This window comes from Saccoglossus kowalevskii, chromosome 15, assembly GCF_978046115.1.
Source record: "Saccoglossus kowalevskii chromosome 15, keSacKowa6.1, whole genome shotgun sequence".
NCBI classification, from domain to species: Eukaryota; Metazoa; Hemichordata; class Enteropneusta; family Harrimaniidae; genus Saccoglossus; species Saccoglossus kowalevskii.
The window spans coordinates 22,018,716-22,040,867 of NC_140655.1; the positions used below are offsets into that span (position 1 = coordinate 22,018,716).

General features: G+C 35.0%; 1 protein-coding gene across 1 annotated transcript in view; it reads left to right on the top strand.

Moving 5' to 3' along the window:
* The window catches only part of LOC100369044 (tRNA pseudouridine synthase-like 1), a 32,022-nt gene that overhangs the window by 6,634 nt on the left and 3,236 nt on the right, over positions 1-22,152 (top strand). The window contains exons 4-5 of the mRNA XM_085508350.1: positions 1,211-1,363; positions 2,196-2,430. Of these exons, the coding sequence (XP_085364476.1) occupies positions 1,211-1,363; positions 2,196-2,430 (388 nt within the window). The remainder of the gene's footprint in view (positions 1-1,210; positions 1,364-2,195; positions 2,431-22,152) is intronic.

A 22,152-nucleotide genomic window follows, 5' to 3' on the forward strand; every position in this document is an offset into this window, starting at 1 on the left:
ATGTGCGTGAGTCATATAACCCTTTCTAGAAGCAAAATTCTACTGAATACTGTAAATTTTGTCTCCATAAATGACATAAAATCGCGAAAATTTCTATCAGTGAAAATAAAATGCTTTACATTATGTTGCTATGTGCAGAATGGGACCCATATTGAATAAAATGTTATTACGCTTACAGTGCCACTATAAAATTATTAATTGTTATCAAACTGGCTATGCTGCCGACATTGTGCGCTAAATTTGCAGCTTGTATAATATGCAAATGTCTCACATGGTCGGTGAGTAAAGCTTTTAAAAAACATGTATATTAAAAGCGGGGATGTCATCACCTACGCATGCGACAGAGGGCCATAGTGTGTCGTTGTTTACAAATAAGCGTCTACCCGGGAGCCTTTGTGTTTTTAGCGTGCCTTGTTATCGTCTCTTAGGACTCAATTCCCGCATGTGCGCAGGTGACGAATTCCTCTGCTTTAACTTATGAAACTGAACATCTTGTTGAAATTATTATACCAATAACTTAATCAAAAACTAAAATTTTAATATCTTAGGTTATTCGTTTCAAATGTTGATGTCAATCATTAAAAATACTGAAACATAAATAACCGTCTACTAACATTGTTGACTCTAGGTGGCGCTGTTTGCAAATATGCATTACAGACTTTATACACATACATTTACATTCAACAATGATGATTTTTATGTGCTGACAATTTATAACTAACAATAATTTAATCTTGATGTTGCCAAATAATACTTGTTAACATAAATTGCATTTATTGGTGATAGAAACACTTCAAACATAAACTTGTAGAATGCCATAAAAATTGAACGTTCCATAGTAAACAGATGAACTAACTGGCACACAGTTGAGCACGGACTAAACTAGAACAGAACTACAGTTTTACTTTTAAAAAAGGAAATGGAACATTACGGCGTTTTTCATGCAGACGGAGGTCAACCAATCAGTGACTGCGTACTAAGTTAATAATGGAATATCAGTCAACACCTATGGCTTATGGTTTCAAGGATATAATAAACGTGATTCATAATTCATGTATATTTAATAAATTATTTTATTAATAATTTATTATTTAATAAAAAGCTGATACTATTAAATCTGTATTAATATTGATTTACCATTTTATTTGGAACGTTATAAATGTGGATTTGATTCTGTCATTGTCTATTTCTTGATATAATTTTTTTGCAGAATCAATGATGTTAAAAAAGTTCCTGATGAGTTCCATGCTCGATTTCAAGCCAAGGGTAGAACATACGTATACAGGATAGCATCAAATTGGAATTGTGCTCTCAATCATATACCATTATTTGAAAATCACAGATGCTGGATGGTCAGTTACAGGTATAGTTCTTATTGAATATTAATTTTATAATATCGGTAGTGTCCATTTTTGGTTGTTGAACTGCGAATCTTGGCTGCAGTTCAGTCATTCGGCTCTCTAAGATACTGATAACTCATTCACCACTGTGTACATGTAACTGCTTAGTGATGTTCAGTCATGTACAATTAACAGCAAATACAAATATCATTTATTAAAGTAGAATGCTTCAAACTACATTTTCCTGACAATACAACCTTATTTGGAGCATGAACAAATAAATATTTCTGAACATTAAAATATTATAAATATGTATAAATTAATGAATGGATTTTGTCTGTTGTAACATTATTGTAGAATTACTGATATCAGTGGAGGAAATAAAGAAACCAAATGCAAAAAAAACATTGAGGTGAATCTAGTTTTATTTTTTGTGTCTATAAAAAGAAACATCAAGGTAGACAGACAGCATCTAAATATAGACATTTTATGTATGATGGTTGAATTGCTAGAGAAAAACATAATAATAATAATTATTGTTTTAGCAAAAGTCGAAAGCCATATGGATTTCTTTTCTCCATACCAAACAAAATTGTCCAGTGTTAATGCTAAGATGCAGTTATAGGCATGTTTCAACAATGATTTCAGTATACAATTGTACACACTCTCTTACCTGGATAACAGGAAACAGACAAAATTTCACTTTTTAGTTTTCACTAAAAAAGTTTGGCTATTTTTGTCCCAATATTCTGAAGGAAAGTGCAGACTATAAACAGGACTATTTTGTGAATTTGTAATGAAAAGATGGAACTGGTGGTGAAAAGGTTAAAGCAAAGATATCTGTATCTTTTTTAGATTAGACATCGAAAAGATGAAACAGGCGTGTGAAGTATTTATTGGTACTCATGATTTCGCCGCATTTCGTAGCAAAAATAACGAAAATGTTCATAAATCAACTGTGAGAACTATAGATAGTATAAACATTAGGAAATCTCATGGAATATTACAACATCTATCACCCTGCGAGACAGATGCACGAATAGAATACTATGAAATTGAATTCAAAGCCAAGTCATTTCTGTACAAACAGGTGAGTGGACTTTATGAGGTTAATCCTTTTTCTCGTACAATTCGTATGCGCTTGCAGGCCAGCCATTGACTGTAACTATATACCCCAGAGTTATCTATCCAAAGCTATGGAGGAACCAGAATTGTCATTGCATATTATGGTGGGAGTGTGTACAAATCTTTTGCAATCTCAGCAGTTGGGTCGGTGTGGCTTGTGTATTCTCGGGGGCGGACATCCAGGCATTTTCATCGCATGGCAACCATCACGGTGAAAACAAAAGCCAAAAACTTTCAGAAAACAGTACTTTGGGATTGTTGTTGAGACTCCCTTGAACAGTGTAACAAGATAACCCCTGCGTGTGTAACGCACATAAATTTGATTGTTCAAGATTACTTCAAAGTTGAGTTCCTGTTGTTTTCTTGAATTTTCACCAGCTCTTCGCTCTGCGTTTCTCAGCAGCGCCCATAGAAATACGTGGTACAGTGGTGCGCGTCTTAACAACGTGGAACATCTTGTGACATAGCTCTGCCCTGAGGATATATCTCGTAGCGTCACTTATGTGTGGCTGACAAACCCTATTGACAGTGCTGAGCTTACCTGCATAAAATGTAAATTGCAATTGACCTCACTGTGATGACGCATGCGTTGTGGAATACGGAGAAAGGGCTCAAAGCATGCATACACAATAATAATAACTTTAACAAGGTTATGACGTATACATACCCATGAATATTATTTCAAAGTGCAGTTATTAATAAAGAGGAGTTATTATGAAATGCTGAAATCGTGTATATTCGGTCTTCACCCCCACTCTGTCTATTGTGGTTATTTGAAGACTGTACATGCTAAATACTAAACTATCATACTAAACTGGTCACCAAATTTAAAAAAGTGTTTCTTGCTTTTACACTGTACATGTAGTTTGCATGAGTGTAGGCAATCCTAAATAGGTTTTGATTGTATACAGCGCCACCAGTGGTTGTTCCCAGCTCCATGCCAACCCCTGTTGATAAGTGGCAGAAATTTGGGGGACATTTGGGAAATATTGTTATATTGTTTATTTTAATATGACTAGTGTGAATCTAGCCATCTGATTGGCTGAAGCCAGGGTTTATACCTGCGCACGGTGATTATATCCCGCCAAATATGCTAATTTTCCCCTGAGAGGTCTTATATCCGCTACCAAATACCCTCGCATGCCGTTTATAACCTCTAATAAGTGTATTATAAGTGACGATATGATTTATATACAGTACATTGAAAATATAAAGTTCTTCTAAGCATTTATATAAGTCGAAAATTGCTATTATTAATAATAGTTTCATACTCCCATTCACATATAGATTTTTAAAAATGTATTCTAACTTGGGTTTCCCACACTCCACAGAAATGAGCTGCACATTTCTTTCAAGAAATTTACAGAATGAGAAATGTATTGGTGTGTTAGGTACCTACGCAATAACATGTAACTGCCATTTGATACTATATAAAACAATACTAGCATCTTTCTTCCAGCTAGGTGTATTAAGGTAGAATGTACCCTACTGGGACTCGTAATTTCTTGGAAAGTTGGTTATAAATCACATGACAATGTTTATTGATTGATTATGTAAAATCATGAAACTATTGTCCCATGACACAATGAAATAGCATTCTTTTGTGTGTTACAGTGATGTATTTTGAGAAACTTGTCCTATTTTTAGAACAATTCCATGGAGCAGAATGTTAAAGAAAATTGAATTTTTTGACACTTTTTGAAATAATGGAGGGGAACGAAAGTACACCTGCAGTATATACTTTTTCTAACCTATGTCACCAGCCTACAAATTGCCGTACGGCAATTTTTTTGATACTTTTTAAAACCTAAGTTTTTGAAATAATTCAGAACAACAACAAAATACCCCGAGATTACCAGTATTTTCACTCCATGTCACCAGCCTACAATTTGAAATATGGCATAATATCTCTGCCATAGGAGCCTATATGGTAAAAGCATTATTATAATAATGCCAAAATGAGCACTGAAATACAACCATTATTCTCTTAAAAATTAGGCTGGTGATCCTGAACTTTTTTTTAGTTAATATTCTTGTTTTACCCAGAAGTACAATTTATTGGAAAATAAATACATTGTACATTCTGGGTATTTGCATTCATTAGTAGGCTTCTACCTTAATTAATTAGTGGTTAATTGATCGTTCTCTTTTGAACTGCCAGGTTTAACATTCATGTATATACCAGTAACCTGGTACAGAGTCCCTCAACAACAAATGACTGTGCCTGCAGGTACATGTGCAATGTATATCGTGTTTTGTGACTGTCTTGGAGAGTTGAACTAAAACTGAATGGTCAAAATAAGTAATATTTTTATAATTTCGTGTACAACAATTTTTTTATGTTTTTTAGTTTATAATTCTTAATTAAGTAGTGCTTAATTGATCTTTTTTCAACTGCAAGGTTAAACATTCATGATTCTGACCCGCTATATCGTGTTTTAAGTGTCTTGAAGTAGTTGAACTAAAACTGAATGTATTTTTAAGTACTTCCTTGTAGCAGTAATTAAGCCATGAATAAATTTATTTTTGTTTGTTTAATGGGAAATGTACTTGATAAATCAGGTTATAAATTTAGCAAGTATCTTGAGTGTGTGGATAACAATGACTGTTTCTACTACAATGCTGTCCTACTTTGTCCGCATTTTGTTACTCAGCTCTGCCATCAGGGTTGAGTGTCAGAATACCATATCTGGAATACACAGATGTTTTGACTATCAACAGCGATGCATAGATGACAATGAGTGCGCATATACGTTTCTATTACCCCGTGGAGACTCTGTGGATATGTGCCCCAACATGGCTGATACAGTTATAAGAATGACAGAAATTGAGTCAGAGAACGAGCAGCTGAAAAAACAAATCAGTTCTCTTGAGTTGGCTTACCAGAAGAAGATTGACACCATTGTACGTGAAGTGGATGAACTAAAGAAAGTCTGTTCTCTGATTTGTCAGAATAATAGTAATATTAACGACACAAACGAAGGTGAGAATTATGTAAAGAGGGGTGTATGTTTTGTTTTATTAGTTCCTGTTTGGGAGACTCAATTATTTATTGACCTCTGTATGTGTATGCGTCCGTCCTGACCTGTATATTTAGAAATGTATTGGCTGATTTAAACTTCAAAATCTGATCAATTTCAAAATAGCCAAATGCAAATGCTATTGTAGAGATATGTCGCTGACATATATACATAGACTGATCATCATCAAACTTTACAATTACATTATACATCATATTCTTAGCTCCGCTGTTGACGAAGTCAATGGCGCGTAATCTTTCGTATTACTGATTGTCCGTCATTGTCAGGTGTCATTTTTGTCTGCTTCTTCAAAACTGTTAAACCAAATGCTTTCATATATGCAACATAGATTCTTGGGGTAGTCCTCTGTCAGATTTGTTCATTTCGTGATGATACCTTCAGTTCTCTAATTTTGATGAATATTTTTGTCATTTTTGGTAAAAAGTGATATTTTCTATTGGATATACTCTTCTAATAAGGCAGATACAATTATTTAATTTTGTTTTGTTTTGTTTACTTTTGATTTAGGTAAACTATTTTTAATTTTCTGATTCTTTTCAGAATCAAAAAATTTCATATTTAATGGTAATTCATCTGTTGTTATTGAACCTACTGAACCAATACCTATGATGATGGATTTGACACTTTGCGTATGGGTGAAGACTAACTCTGAGATTGTTTATGGTGGACATACAGTTCTACTGCACTACCAAGCAGAGATACCGTCAGTATCTGGATATTATCATGGACTGACTCTATTTCTGAATTCTGTGGGGCAGTACCACAACATGGGTTCCACTGTATTTGGTACACACACTATTCCCGATGATGGTTCGTGGCATCATGTCTGCTTAGCAATGCATGGGGGTGACTATATGACTGATGTTGGAGTTTACGTAGACGGTGCTCGGAACCCCGGACAGCTATCAATCACATCAAGAGTTTTGTACAGAGGCGGTGTCATTTACATTGGGTATAAACCAGACGGAGCACATGCATTTATTGGCAAATTGACACAAGTTAATATGTGGGATAGACATCTGGAATTTGGAGAGTTTGTTGAATTAGTCACATCGTGTGAAGGAAATGGTAACATTGTTTCTTGGTCAAATATAATTAATGAAGGAAGATATACGGTGAATAATGCTGAAGAAGATGTATCAGATATATGCCCTAAGTGATTCTTACAGGTTTATGTTCATGTCTCAAATGTGAAATATATCAGATATATATCTGTTCTTGAATCAGTGTACGTCCAATACTATAAAACCATTTATTTTCACTGACACTTAACTTAATTTTTATGTTTTGAGCATATTCAGTGTGTTTTAATTTCACAGATTTATTGTTATTTTACGTATTAACATAAATTTATTTTAGCGGATTTTACTTATCGGTGAAAATAGCGAAATTAAAACTCGGTGAATAATTAATGCATTTACAGTATTTCTTATGAATGCTTCCTGAAATGTCAGACATCCTGGTATCTGTGTTTTTTTTTTCTCTCAAACAATTTCCAACATACTTTGCCATGTTTAACTGTTTTCGTCCTTCAATAAGAACAGTCACAACTGAGAAACTCTCATTATGGTGAATTTGTACCCCCAGCAAATACCAGGATGGGTGACCTTTGGAAGGTCATGCAAAAGACCGATTAACACCTTTACCTTTTTACCGCCTGTATTGTAAATGAAGGGAAAGGTATACGAGGGGAAATGTCTGTCCTCATTGTTGTCGTTGACTTTGGCTTTACCCTTTTTCTTGTGGTTACAACTTGAATAAATTCAAACTTACACGGTTGATATATTAATTAGTTTGGGGATGTTGGTTTGTCTTGCATGTATATTATTCAAGTTATTGGTGAAAATTTGACTTAAAATTGTCTTTTTTTTAGAGATGTAATAAATTATAAATTTTGTGTCTGATCAAACAAAACCTTATCAGTCACTATATGTAAATTTCATTTCAATTTTATTTTTATTATCATTGTAATTTTAGTTGATTTCTGCCTGAAATGAATTGTTAAGTTTCATTATAGTATAATAATAAACATATTATACATTTGTCACCGTAACGCCATAAGTTACAGTGTTCCGTAATTTTGTGGTATTTTACGGGGTATTTTCATCCTACCATAAAAGGAAATACGAATTCCAAATGTAGAATGACACGCGTGTAAGCATCCTCTAATAATAAAAACAAACATGGCCGCCATCAGGGTTTGACCGGACTCCACACAAAGAAGTTCGCTGATTTCGACATTCCCATGATGTATCTTTGGAAGAAAAAGATGCATGATAATAAGGTTATTACGAGAATACCTCAAAGTATGAACTCGGACACTACACCGCTGTGCATTGGTCGATACTCCAGCTGTACTGTCTTCGTGCATACTTTGAGGTATTCTTGTAATAACCTCATGTATACATTTCGTGCTGGGAAAAACATTATGATATATAGACAGATTGATAATCAAGAAACTCGCTTAATCCAAAAAAAGTAATTGAAACAAGTTTATGGCAACAAGAATCACCTAAGGCATATGTAGGAGTAATCTTGTTACACTGTTCAGGGGGGTGTCAACAACCATCCCGAAGTATGGTTTTCTGAGAGTTTTTGGCCTTTGTTTTCACCATGATGGTTGCCAGGCTTTGAAAATGCCTGATCCGAGAATAAATGCGCACAGTGGAAGCTGTGTTGGCTTGGATGTCGTGGCAATACAGCGACGATATCCATACATCATGCAACCCACAAGTATTCAGACCAAAGCTATTCAAGCTACTTTGTTCCGTCCTTGCAATCATCAAGCGTTGTAACAGTGTTGTCATCACTGTTGAGTATTATCAACTACATATAATTAGTTGTCTGAGGTATTATAGAAGAGTGCATGTATGTATGGGGGTCTAAAAACTAACTCTGCGACGCGATTGTGCGACTCTCCGAATGTTGATTATTGCACTCTGCGACAGGATCGCAGTGTCACTCTGCGAAGAGCACGATTCCCAAAACAAGTATTTACCGACGACATACCGCACGGTTCGGTAATCAGCAAGTATTTAACAATTACATTTTTTAGACCCCCATACATACCTCAAGAGTGGGTGTTATACCTCAAAGCTCATGATGTCAGTGCAACATATATCGGCAGAAATGAAGCCAAAGATGAAGACATCAGAAATGCAAAGCTCCAAGCGCTTTTTGGCAGTCTTTGTAACAAATAAAGCTTTTTATTGGTCAGTAAACTTTCTAACGCGCAACCATGTGACATACACGATCATGAGTTTCTGCATGAGGTTGTAGAGGGGGTGACCACCGAACTCGGCCAGATTTCTACTCGGCCGGTGACCGGTCACGGCCAGTGACCGCACTCGGCCAGCATATATGTTAATGGTTTGTCAAAGGGTGTCGATCTCAGCAAAGACAATAGAAAACTCTTTCTAATGTCTTTGATCTCAGTGATGCTACAGCGAGCGCTGTATTACAGACTGCCAGAGTCATATCACAATAAAATGTAAAGGGTGTTGATTTTAGTGATGCCTATGTGCTTTGTTAATAAAAAAAAAGGGGGTTGTCGATTTCAGTGATGCTTATCAAGCTTTGTTAATAAAAAAGGGTTGTCGATTGTTAAAAAATAAAATATGGCCACAAGGGTTATCGGTTTCAGTGACGCAGTGCTTTATGGTTACAAAAACGTTGGGGGTTGTGTAACCACGGTTAGTAACCGTGGTGTAACCCTCATGGTTAATTAACACATCGTGCAAGGTGTGATTCTTTTGTTAGACGCTTGTTATTGTTTCCGTGTCACACGCGGCAGCAACGAGCGCCGTGTTATTTATGTAAAAAATAAATACTGCAAGGACGGCAAGGGTTGAATCAAGAATGGTGAGAGGCATGTAGTAATCTTCAGTGGAAATGAAATACAAGAGTTTTGAAACTATGCCATGTTATTGTATATACAAACCGGTAGGCTGTTGGCGATCCACTCCACTCAAACAAGCAACATGTTGCCATGACGATCCGGTCCTGGTTTGGACGATCCAAAACAGATTGGGTATAAATTATATTCGATATGCGTTCATATCTAATGTTAATATATTAAATGCACAACGAATGTATGACTATCTTACTCACAGCTTATTAGTCCCCGTTCGGACGCAGTCCGAAAACGGGGACTTATGTTTTGCCCTGTGTGCGTCCGTGCGTCCGTGCGTCCGTGCGTCCGTGATCACCTGTATCTCGAACATGCATGGACCGATTAAGTTCAAACTTCACTCATACATCACACATTATATGGGACATATGCACATGCATTTTTTTCATGATCCGATTAACGATAGCCGAATAGCGGCCATTTTAAGGCCGAAAATGCATCAAAATCGCACATTTTCACCATTCCGGACCCGGATCTCAGTTATGCATGGACGGATTTTGTTCAAATTTGGTACATACATTAAACATAATAGGACCTTGATGCACGTCATTTTTTTTTTGGATCGGGTTCGAAATGGCCGACTGGCGGCCATTTTGTTTTAAAGAATTCAGTTCTGGATCTGTATCTGAGACATGCTTGGATTGATCGAGTTCAAACTTCACACACACAAGGTACATCATGTCACAAATATGTATGTGCATTTGTTTCATGATCTCATTAACGATAGCCAAATGGCGGCCACTTTAAGGCCGAAAATGCATTGAAATCGCACATTTTCACCATTCCGGACCCGGATCTCAGTTATGCATGGACGGATTTCATTCAAATTTGGTACATACATTAAACATAATAGGACCTTGATGCACGTCATTTTTTTTTTCGGATCAAGTTCGAAATAGCCGACTAGCGGCCATTTTGTTTTAAAGAATTCAGTTCTGGATCCGTATCTGAGACATGTCTGGATTGATCAAGTTCAAACTTCACACACACAAGGTACATCATGTCACAAATATGTATGTGCATTTGTTTCATGATCTCATTAACGATAGCCAAATGGGGGCCGCTTTAAGGCCGAAAATGCATTGAAATCGCACATTTTCACCATTCCGGACCCAGATCTCAGTTATGCATGGACGGATTTCATTCAAATTTGGTACATACATTAAACATAATAGGACCTTGATGCACGTCATTTTTTTTTCCGGATCAAGTTCGAAATAGCCGACTGGCGGCCATTTTGTTTTAAAGAATTCAGTTCTGGATCCGTATCCGAGACATGTCTGGATTGATCAAGTTCAAACTTCACACACACAAGGTACATCATGTCACAAATATGTATGTGCATTTGTTTCATGATCTCATTAACGATAGCCAAATGGGGGCCGCTTTAAGGCCGAAAATGCATTGAAATCGCACATTTTCACCATTCCGGACCCGTATCTCAGTTATGCATGGATGGATTTTGTTCAAATTTGGTACATACATTAAACATAATAGGACCTTGATGCACGTCTTTTTTTTCGGATCAAGTTCGAAATGGCCGACTGGTGGCCATTTTGTTAAAGAATTCAGTTCTGGATCCGTATCCAAGACATGTCTGGATTGATCAAGTTCAAACTTCACACACACATGGTACATCATGTCACAAATAGATATGTGCATTTGTTTCATGATCTGCTTAACAATAGCGGAATGATGGCCATTTTAAGGCCGAAAATGCATCAAAATCACGTATTCTCACAATTCCAGAACCGGATCTCAGTCATGCATGGATGGATTTTGTTCAGATTTAGCACAATGTGTTGTACATATGCAGGTGCATTTCGGTCATGATCTGCTTTGAATGTGTATGTCACTCAAATATGAACGGAACGGGGACGTGTCATTGACAATGACTTGTTTTTCGTCTTTTGCAGGGCATTTTCACGATTTAACACCCTATTTTACACAATGCAGCAGATGTTTTTTTTTTATTTACTCGCCACCGCCTTTGCACTAGACACCATATGGTCCTGAGTGATTGACACTGTGCAGTGGGCCTGTGTGGCTTGCAGGCAGATAACTAGAATACACATCTAATACAAATCTGTTTCAGTCAGGGCTCGAATGCTCATTTGTGGTTTGTCGCGTGATGAATTGAGAACGTTGAAACGAAGGAAAGAAGAAAAGAGTGTAGCAGTTTATGTAGGCAGACAAAATAGTCTGTATTGGTCTATCAGTGAATAAACAAATAAACTGTTTCTTCTGGTTGTTGAGCAATACATTTCAGGGTCCGCATTTTTGTGGTTTGTTAGGATGTGTTTTCATGGGGGAATTACGTGAATAAATTAAGAATTGAAGTCGGAATGTAACAATGTAGCAAGATGTCCCACTCTGTCGCCAAGTTAAATGCCCGACTTCTTGTACTTTATACGCTAAATTGCAAACAATGACCTTTCGGTTGGCGGCAGATCATTGTTTAAAGAAAGAAATCACGGCTTAAATAAGGTGTTAACAACATGAATAGAAGCGAGTACGTAGTTGAAGATACCGCCTGTACTAAACATCGACGTGTCGCTTTCGAGGCATAGTTTGCAATAGAAAAGGTTACAACAAATAAATAAAATAAAACAAACTAAAATTGTCACTGGGGTTGGTGTCTTTTTTCAAAATATTTCTTTCCGGGTACCTCGCCACAGGGAGTGTTAGACCACTGTTGTTTAGCAAAGTTATGAATTGTGTCTTTGGTGGCAAAGTTTTGGATTTTGGTTTTTGCCATTTCAAATAGGACATTTCTTTCGGGGGTGTTTCTTTGTGTCTCAATTTTCAAGTTATGGTCACTGAGGTAGAATTTAGTTAGATTTTCGCGCATCTCAATATGTTGCAGGGTAACAAGGTAGGTTTCTAAAGCAAAATTGTTTTTTAATTCACATTATGTTTCTTAACTTATTTTTTAAATATGGCGCAATCGTTATTCGAAATAATAGTTTTCACTGTTTTCATATTTCCATGTATATTATCAATTTGTGTCATGTTTTTTTTTTTTTTTCAACTTTGTGGTCACAAAAACATTGGAGTTCGCGTGATCGGTGCGTAAAATACTTCATAGCTACAAGCGTGGGCATACTAACTTGTAATCGACAGACATGGATGAATAAACAAACACCTCGTGCGAGGCGCGATTAATGTTAGAAGCCTTCCTTTGTTTTAATGTGACTGGTGGCATACGACAGGGGAGCTCTTCTTTAACAAGTCGGTAAAAGGTGTGACCACGTGTAGTTATCAACAGTGTTTCCATTGTGATTTTTATGCCAAATATGTCCATTCTTTTATTGAAACACACAACTTATTACTGCTGGTTTATATTTTATGGGTTGCGTCGATCTCTCAAGATACGCACAAACATTAAACACAAGCACTCATGATATTGCCAGGTTGCCCCGTGACTTTCAACAACTAAAATAGAATTTCCCCTATGTACAACAACTTGTACCTTATAAGCGCGGCGTAATTGCACTTATTTACCAATAACTCAAATCTTACAAGAACGATGTATGTATTTGCACTTATTTACGAATAACTCGAATCTTACAAGAACGATGTATTTTCTCTTATTCACCAATAACTCGTATCTTACAAGAACGATGTATTTGCATTTGTTTACCAATAACTCGTATCTTACAAGAACGATGTATTTGCATTTATTTACCAATAACTCGTATCTTACAAGAACGATGCATTTGCATTTATTTACCAATAACTCGTACCTTACAAGAACGATGTATTTGCATTTATTCACCAATAACTCGTATCTTACAAGAACGGTGTATTTGCATTTATTTACCAATTGCAGTGTTCAAATTGGTCTGTACTTTTCCCAAATAAAACTATTTTTTTGAAAGTAACAAGTCGTGTAAAGGTGTTTTCATTCCTAGCAGAATTTGGCAAAGAATTATGCTTATGGCTATCAGCCGCTAGAGGGCACTGCCATGGCTGTGAACGTTCCAATAAAACCGGGACGCTTTGCCAAAATGTTTTTGTTATTCCTTGGAGGTATCTTATTAAATCCATGTTTTTTTTCCAGTGATTAACCGTTATGTTCTTATTATTTTTATTTTCATTCATATATACTGCTCCCCCAGCTACAGACAATATACATGTGTGAGTGTAATCACACTGGGTGAGAAAAATGGTATAGATGATGTAATAATCTGGTAGTAACCGCGTTGTGTTTTTAAATATATATGCAATGTATACATAGCTTGGTTCCGCGCATGAAGCATTGTAGCCTTTTCCTGTTTGCCAAGCACAATGACAAGTTAAAAATAAAGAACCTTTGGTGAGTAAATCTTGCATAAATCTTGTTTAATAAACAACTACCCACTACAAAGCCACCTGTGAATCGATCTAAAACACTGCTGCATTAGTTCATTTAAACACACCATGGGTTAGGGCCGATTGTGAATCACACTTGTAGCCTTGTCAAATGGTTTATTATCACGGTGACATGAGTCAAGACGCATGTGAATCGTACTCAAGCATAGTCCATTATTATATATACTAGTAGTTTATTTTACCGTAACATAGAGTTTATCTATAACAGAAGTGATTTATTAAATGCAACTCGTAAATCTTCACAATATTTTGTAATGGATCTGAAAAATAAAATGCATTAAGGATCACACAATAAAATGTTGCGCCATACAAAACTGCTACAAATTGAAACATTAGTTTTAGTGTTTTTACATAGCAGAGCTTTTTCTTTGAAAACTTGCGTCACTGAAATCGACAACAGTCGGGGAAACAGGAGCGTTTCTTTTTTTGTGTGTTGTGTTGTTACACAGCGCAGCCAGACGGTCGCCGATGTGATGTCTGTGATTCCGATGTAATGTCTGTGTTTTTTCTTTGAAAAGAAAATTTGCGTCACTGAAATCGACAATGTTCAGCCAATGTTGAAATCAACAACTTGAACGTGTCCGAGAACCAGTAGCGTTTGTGTGTGTATGTATCTAAACTTGCGTTGTTGAAATCGACAATAAAACAGTCACGGGAGTAAGTCAAAAACAGTCAGTGAAACGGATGCGTCACTGGGTGTGTTGTGTGGCATATAACATCTGGAAATAAAATGCCGCCACGGCAACAGACGTGAAAGAAGGTGACAATTGTTGACCAATGACCAGTTTACACCTCGACATTCACAACTGGCCGAGTTGTGCATTTTTTTCTTGGCCGAGTTCGATTGTATTCGTAGAGGGAGGAATGTCCAAACGGAAAAACACCGTGCATGCGGACGATGTCCCCCCCCCCTTTTTTTATTTTTTTGGCTTAAATATTGTGTTTTTTAAAAATGTTGACAGAGATATACTGTTATTTTCACTGTTAATTTTAGAGAAGATGTATGTGTTATTATTTGTATTTGTAATGTCTTCTTTGCACTCTCAGAATAATATCTCTCGCTCTTTATTGAAGTGTGTGCACTTCAAAATAAGGTGTTTTTCATCATATGTACATATTCTCTTCTCCATTTGTATTTTTGACTCCAGTGTGCGAAGCACACAATGGAAGTCTTTGCAGTTAGTGTGTGTGTGTGTGTGTGTGCGTGTGTGTATGTGTGTATGTATGTATGTATGTGTATATGTGTGTCCGTCTGTTCCACTGATATCTCAAGAACCATACATTGATTTTTGATGAAACTTGGTGCATAGATGCTCTGGGCCAATGCGCAGATTTGATTGGGTTTTGGTAAAAATTCATGCATATTAATTACCTAATTTGCATGATAATTAGCTTATTTTTAGCTGTTCCATGACTGTTTCACTGATATCTAAAGAACCACTCATTGGATTTTGATGAAACTTGGCACATAGATGCTCCAAACTAATGCGCAGATTTGATTAGTTTTGGGTAAAAATCTGCAATATTAATTACTTAATTTGCATAATTATTAATCAATTTTTGGCTTTTCCCACTGATATCTCAAGTACTAATCATCACATTTCAATAAAACTTGGTACATAGATGTTATAGGACACTGCACAAACCTGATTTTTAGGGTAATATCAGTACATATTAATTACCTAATTTGCATAATTAATTAATTTTCAGCTTTTGATATTTCAAGTAGTAATCATCACATTTCAATGACATTTGTTACATAGATCTTCTAGGACTATGCAGAGAACTGATTAGTTTTAATTGGGTATTAATTACCTAATTTGTATAATTTTCCACTGATATATAAGGAACCACAAATTGGATTTTAATGAAACTTTTAAAGAGAACTATGCAAAGACCCAAATAGTTTTTGGTAAATATTTATGCTTATTAATCACCTAATTAACATAATTAATTAACACTGATATCTCAATTACTGATCATCACATTTGAATAAAATTTGGTACATAAATGCTCTAGGATAATAAACAGGCCTGATTAATATTGGGTTAAAATTTGTTCATATTAATTCACTATTTTAATTCTCTAGTTAGTATAATAATTCATAATTGTTTTGTTCTGTTCTGTTCATATTAGTTACCTGATTTACATAATTAGTTTTCAGCTTTTCCATCAATATCTCATGTACAAGTAATTTTTAATTAATTTTTAATGTGTCTTCAATACTCTTGGCACACGGGAGTTCTTTCTAAGCTTTCTTTGATTGGTGTTGTTCTTCTGTCTAATTCAATTCCTAAATTGTGATCACTCAGACAAAATTTAGACAGACATTGCCTCTGAATAAAATTAGTACTGTCAAGTAATTTTCCATTTCAAATTCTTTTTTAAAAATACTTCATGTTCTTAATCTGTTACCTTGTCCAGTTGTGCCTTTGATATTTCTAATTTGATTTTTCCATGTCTGTTTATATGTATCTGTCAGCTGTGATTGTAATTCCTTTGTTAGTTGTTTTCTATTTTTACCATTGTAGGTTTCTTTATCATTTCCAAGTTCACACTCATCAAGAATATTTTTAATCCAGTTTATGTTATTTTTTTCTGATTTTTTTAATGCATCTTGAAGGATGTGACTTTCTGGTAGAGATTTCAATCTGTGCCAGTATTTTATTGTGGCAATGTGTATTGTTTTTATAGTTTCTTTAGTACTGTTTTTTAAATACGGTACCTACTTTTCACCATCACTTCATTTACCATTGTAGTTATGGTGCTCGCCATTTCTACCTTGTAGCTTTGCTACCTACATATACTAATAAATTCTTTGTAGTACAATACCAATGTATCTACCAGTAGAGCTACCTCTACCATCTAACATTCCTGTAGTTACAGTTATTCGGTAACTACCTTGTAGTCGCAGTCACGCTGCTTCTACCGTTACTCTGTAGTTGCAGTCAGGCTGCTTCTACCATATATCATTGTAGTTGTAGTCATGCTACATCTACCAGGACATCTCATTTACTAATTTTAACCCATTTTTATACAGTGTTGATGGTTATACTTTTGTTTATGCATTTTTTACTATTCTGATACGTTTTTTGGGGTATTTTCGCATTTCTCTGTTAGCTTTCGTTGCTTTAGTGCAGCTTAGATGGGATTCGGTGAGCCTCCCCCCCCTTATTGGCAATATATATATTTTTCATTGTACTACAGTGTCTGCGTCATAAATATCTGCTTTAATTTTGATAGGAAACCTGCCAAGTTCACCCCTTATACCTATTGTGGGTGTCATTTTATTAACGCCAAGAATAAAACGATAAAATGAGCTACAAACCTGTTCTAAGACATTGTTGACATTTAATAATTCACATTCCCATATTTCTGAACTGTACATTCAAATTGACGATACAAGTTGGTCAAACATTTTGATACATATAGTTGGTGATATCATTTTATTACTTCGTATAGTGTTTCTTATTGTGAATAATGCTTTCATGGCTTTATTTTTATTTTTATTTTTCAACATTTGGTTGTTGAGCTTAAAATTTCCATTGGGGGTGAAAGTTACGCCCCGGTAACTGAATTCTTTTACTGAGTTTATATTTTGATTATTTATTTTGAAGCTTTTATTTTTTAATAAAAGTTTACCTTTATTGAAGATAATCATACCCATAAATCTTTCTTTTCTTTGTATTTACAGTGAGGTTCCATTCAGTGCAGTAATTTATTGAGGCAATTTTGTAGGCCTTCTGCAGTGTTGGATACTAGAACCAGGTCGTTCGCATATTGAATACAGCTTAAGGGATTACCATTAATTAATACAGGGTTAAATAGGAAGATACTGAATAATGTTGGGGACAGATTACATCCTTGTTTTACCCCACAAGTGGATTCAAAGCTCTCATTACCACCTGATGGCAGCTTAACTTTATATTCAGTGTTTGTGTACATACCGGTAGATTTAATTACTAAGATTGTAAAGATTTCCGTTATCACCTAAATTTTGTAATTTCAAGTATAAGCCATCTCTTCAAACATGGTCAAATGCTTTTCCTTTTCGTCAATGAAACAACTATATACAAATGTAGTATGTTGTTTAAATAAACAACAGCTACTGTAAAAGGATTAATTATTCACTGGGTTTTAATTTTGCTAATTTCGCTGACTGGAAAATGCGCTAAATTAAAACCCAGTGAATATGTAATATTTAGCATAGAATGCATTGTCTAAATGATGAAACAGTGAATTTAAAACCCACTGAATATGCCTGAAATGGTAAATCAGCGAAATTTAAACCCAGTGAAAATTAGTCATTTTACAGTAGCTTAAAAAATAACAAACTAAATTAAACAATTAGAAAATTAAATCAATAAGTAACATTTGTACGTAGGAATGACTGTAGTTCACTGATCCAGATGGCATGTTGTATGGTTAACCATCAAAAAGTTTTAGCATGTTTAAGTTGTCAAGGTTACAATTATGTACTATAATATATGGACGTATGAATGACTGTAATTCACTGACCCAGACAGCATGATGTCACATGTCTACCATTGTTTATGGTATTGATTTTACATCTTAATGTGGTGAATACAAATAACGTAGAAACTTGGCAAGTGGTCACTGTAGATTCCAATTAACCATGTCTGTTTCTATTGCAAAGTTGTTCTATTTCATCCTCATTCTGGTACTGGTCATTGCCATGGGAATAATTTTTAGAACACCTGGCATGCACAGGTTTTTTGACTATCAACAGCGATACATTTATGACAGTAAATGTGCATATACGTTTTTATTACCGCGTGGAGACTCTGTGGATGTGTGCCCCGATATGGCGGAGGTGGTCTTAAAAGTAACAAACCATGAGCAGCTGAAGCGGAAAGTGGAGTCCCTGGAAAAGACAGTTTTAGAACAGAGAGTACAACTTAAACATCTACAAGAGCAGATTAACCAAACCAATAATGTTGATGACATGAAGAGGATGTCACTGTCTAGTCAAACCAGTACTCACAGCGACAGCAATGGTAATGTACTCACTCACATTATAACTTATATTTAACATACATGTGAAACTTAACCTTTTCACTACCAGTTCCCTCAAATTCACAAAATAGTCCAGTTAATAGTCTGCACTTTCCTTCAGAAGATTATGGAAAAATAGCCAAATTTTTGAGTTAAAAACTGAAAATTGACTCAAATTCTGTCTGTTGGCTCCAAAATTAGGGTTCATTTCCAGAAATATTGAAGAATGTAAGAAAAAAAGTGTCAACAAATTTAGGCAAGAAAGTCTGAGGTCCGAAGATGACAAAGGTAGAAATTGGACATGTGCAATCAATAAGAGGCTGCAGTGTGAGTCAATATAAATACAAAATTATAAACTAAAGCTCCAAACTAAATTAACGCCAATGTTTCCACTTGTGTTCAATGCCTCCAATAGTTTTGTTGGCCAATGGTCATTAAACTATCTTTTTAACAAATATTTTATTATTCTAAAACAATTTAATTGATAAGACGAAATAGTTCAGGCCACAGAATGAAAATATATTCTGTATATTTTTACCCATCACCAACGTATTGGCGGAACTTGAAATTTCAAGAATTATGCAGACCATTTGTTAGAAAGATGACATGCAACTTTACAAACACTTTGTGTTTTGTTCAATCTAGACTTGGCGGCGACGGCGACGTCGTTCCATAGACACAAACACAGCTTTATTAGATCATTTCATTATCATACTAGACGGGGGTAAAGTACAGTTTTTCAAAATGATACACTTTTATATTTATTTTGATTTGTGTTAACATTCTTGAATCACATACATCTAGAAATGTCAGAAATACGTCATATTCGAAGATACGTCAGAAGTGAAGAATGGATATTAAGTACGTACACTAATTTAGCAATTAAATAATCCTGTTGACGATCCCCATAAAATAGTGAATCGCGCTAAGCACCACGGCACCAAGTCTAGAACAAAGCAAAAGGCATTGAAGTGTCTTGTAAAGTTGCAAGCCATCTTACTGACGAACTGATATTCCAAATGTGATGTGAACATTTGTACAGCATTCATTTCCATTTTTAATGTAATAGATTCAATAAATGTGTGAATTGTATGAATATGTATGAATTGTGAGAATACCAGCCTTTATGATATCATTTTTTATCTATTTCAGAAATTAATAATGTAATGAAAACTTTCAACTTCAGTGGAAATTCATCCGTCGTGTTATCAAGTCAAGATGGTATCCCGCATATGAAGGATTACACAATGTGTTTGTGGATGAAGAATACAAATTTTAGTGACGAGCAACGAGAACTTGTTCACTACGAAACATCTCATTCTTTGAAACAATATCCATTTTATTATAGTATTACTTTGTTGACGCATCGGATATGCATTCAACATATGAAAGGGTCCATGTGTGCTCCCCCGAATCCCTCCTCTTATTTTCCATCTGATGGTCTGTGGCATCATATTTGTTTAGAGGTTGTTGATGGGAGTAAAATGGTAGTGTACGTTGATGGAATTCATCCAAATCAATCATCATGGATGTACCCATTTGGTAACACTTCAAAAACCTTGCTAGCAAATGGCGATATATATCTTGGCCATAATCATGGTGTTACCATACTTGACAGATCTAAATCTTTTGTTGGGAAAATTACACAGTTTAATATGTGGGATAGACAACTTGGTTCACAAGAGATTTCTCAGTTGGTGATGCCGTGTAGTGCAAGTGGTAACATTATTTCTTGGTCAAATACAATTAATGAAGGCAGTTATACGGTGCACAATGTTGAAGAGGAAGTGTCAGATATTTGCTCAAAGTGATTCTGTGTATAATGTAAATATTTTCAAAATGAAAATCATTAAATGCGGTGAGTGCACCATTTTTTTATGTTTTGATTCAAAATGGCCGACTGTTGGCCAATATGTTTCTTGGTTTTTTGAGTCATTTCTCAGCCAATACTTTGAGTGATTTGGTTCAAAGTTGGTATAGTGACATTTAAGTCATAATAGTTGATATGTGTATATTACGTTTTTGTGATTGGATTTTATTTTTAACAAATTGTTATAATATGGACACAAGACTCATTTTGTCACACTTTTTGTTTTGTTTGTTTTTAACTTTATTACCTTCTACATGTGTAGAAACCAAAAAAGAATTGTCAAATTTTCTTTAACGTTGTAATAAAGCAATATTCTATTCTATTCTATTCTATTTTGCTGTATGTCTTCTCTGATTCATATGCACATGTGTTCAGTCAAAACACTTTGTTACTTACAGGTGTGTTGATCAATTAGGGCTAAATGTGTACACCACCAATAAAAGTGTGGGCTTTTTTTTCACTTATTTTGCTACTGCCCTCTGTTGTTAAACTTGCAAAATTTGTTTCTTAAATTATTTCAGCCAAAAAAAAAAAAGAATCACCTTGCCACCCGAATTTTGAAAAACATTGTTTTTTGCAAGGAATTCATTGTATTTGTTTCCAGCGCTTGATAATGTATATATAAAAAACAGCAACTTGATGTAATTTATGCAAATTTTTGACAAATTTTTGACCTACTGTATTTGCTGTATTTTTAGCACCTGCACATAAGTATATGACAGTGGTATATGGTCAAAAACAAATGTTATGTGCACTTCTATTTGGGAATGCATTTCCAATAAAGTAATTCCCACTGTATATATTCTAGAAATATATATTCGGAATAATCAGTTAATCATTCTCAAATTTGGGTTGTTTGATATACCATATTTGTTCTATTAGAAGTGCTTACTTTAATACATAATAAAAAAGGTATAACTGTAATTTTAGTTTTGCATGCACTTCTATGAGAGATGCATTTTTAAAATACAGTAAAATACAGTATTTATCAAATATAACACAAAGTGCCAATTCATTATGGTACACTTGTTTACCACACATTCTATATTGTTTATTCTTTGCATTAATGACATGCCTTCAATAAATCTTTGCTGTTTGCAGAAGATACATATCAAGAAAGTTGTACATTTAGAGGCTGTAGTTTTAGTTATCAGTATTTTGGGACAGTTTCTGTTAATATTCCTAATTTGTACTGGAACATTTTGTCAGTTATTGGAATAAATTAAGTTTCCTTGTCTGTGAGTGTTTTTTTTTTTCATCTCTTAAGATGAGCAACTTCATGCCATGTTAAGGATTTTTTTGTAAAATTTCTATACATTTGTTGGCACAGTTCTATGACTTATTAAAGTTGATAAAACGTGAAAGAAAATGGAAACACACTGTACTTGAGGACTGTGTATAACTAGCTTCGCCTCGCCTTGCCTTGCCATGCCTTGCCTCGTTTCACCTCACCTCACCTCACCTCACCTCACTTCA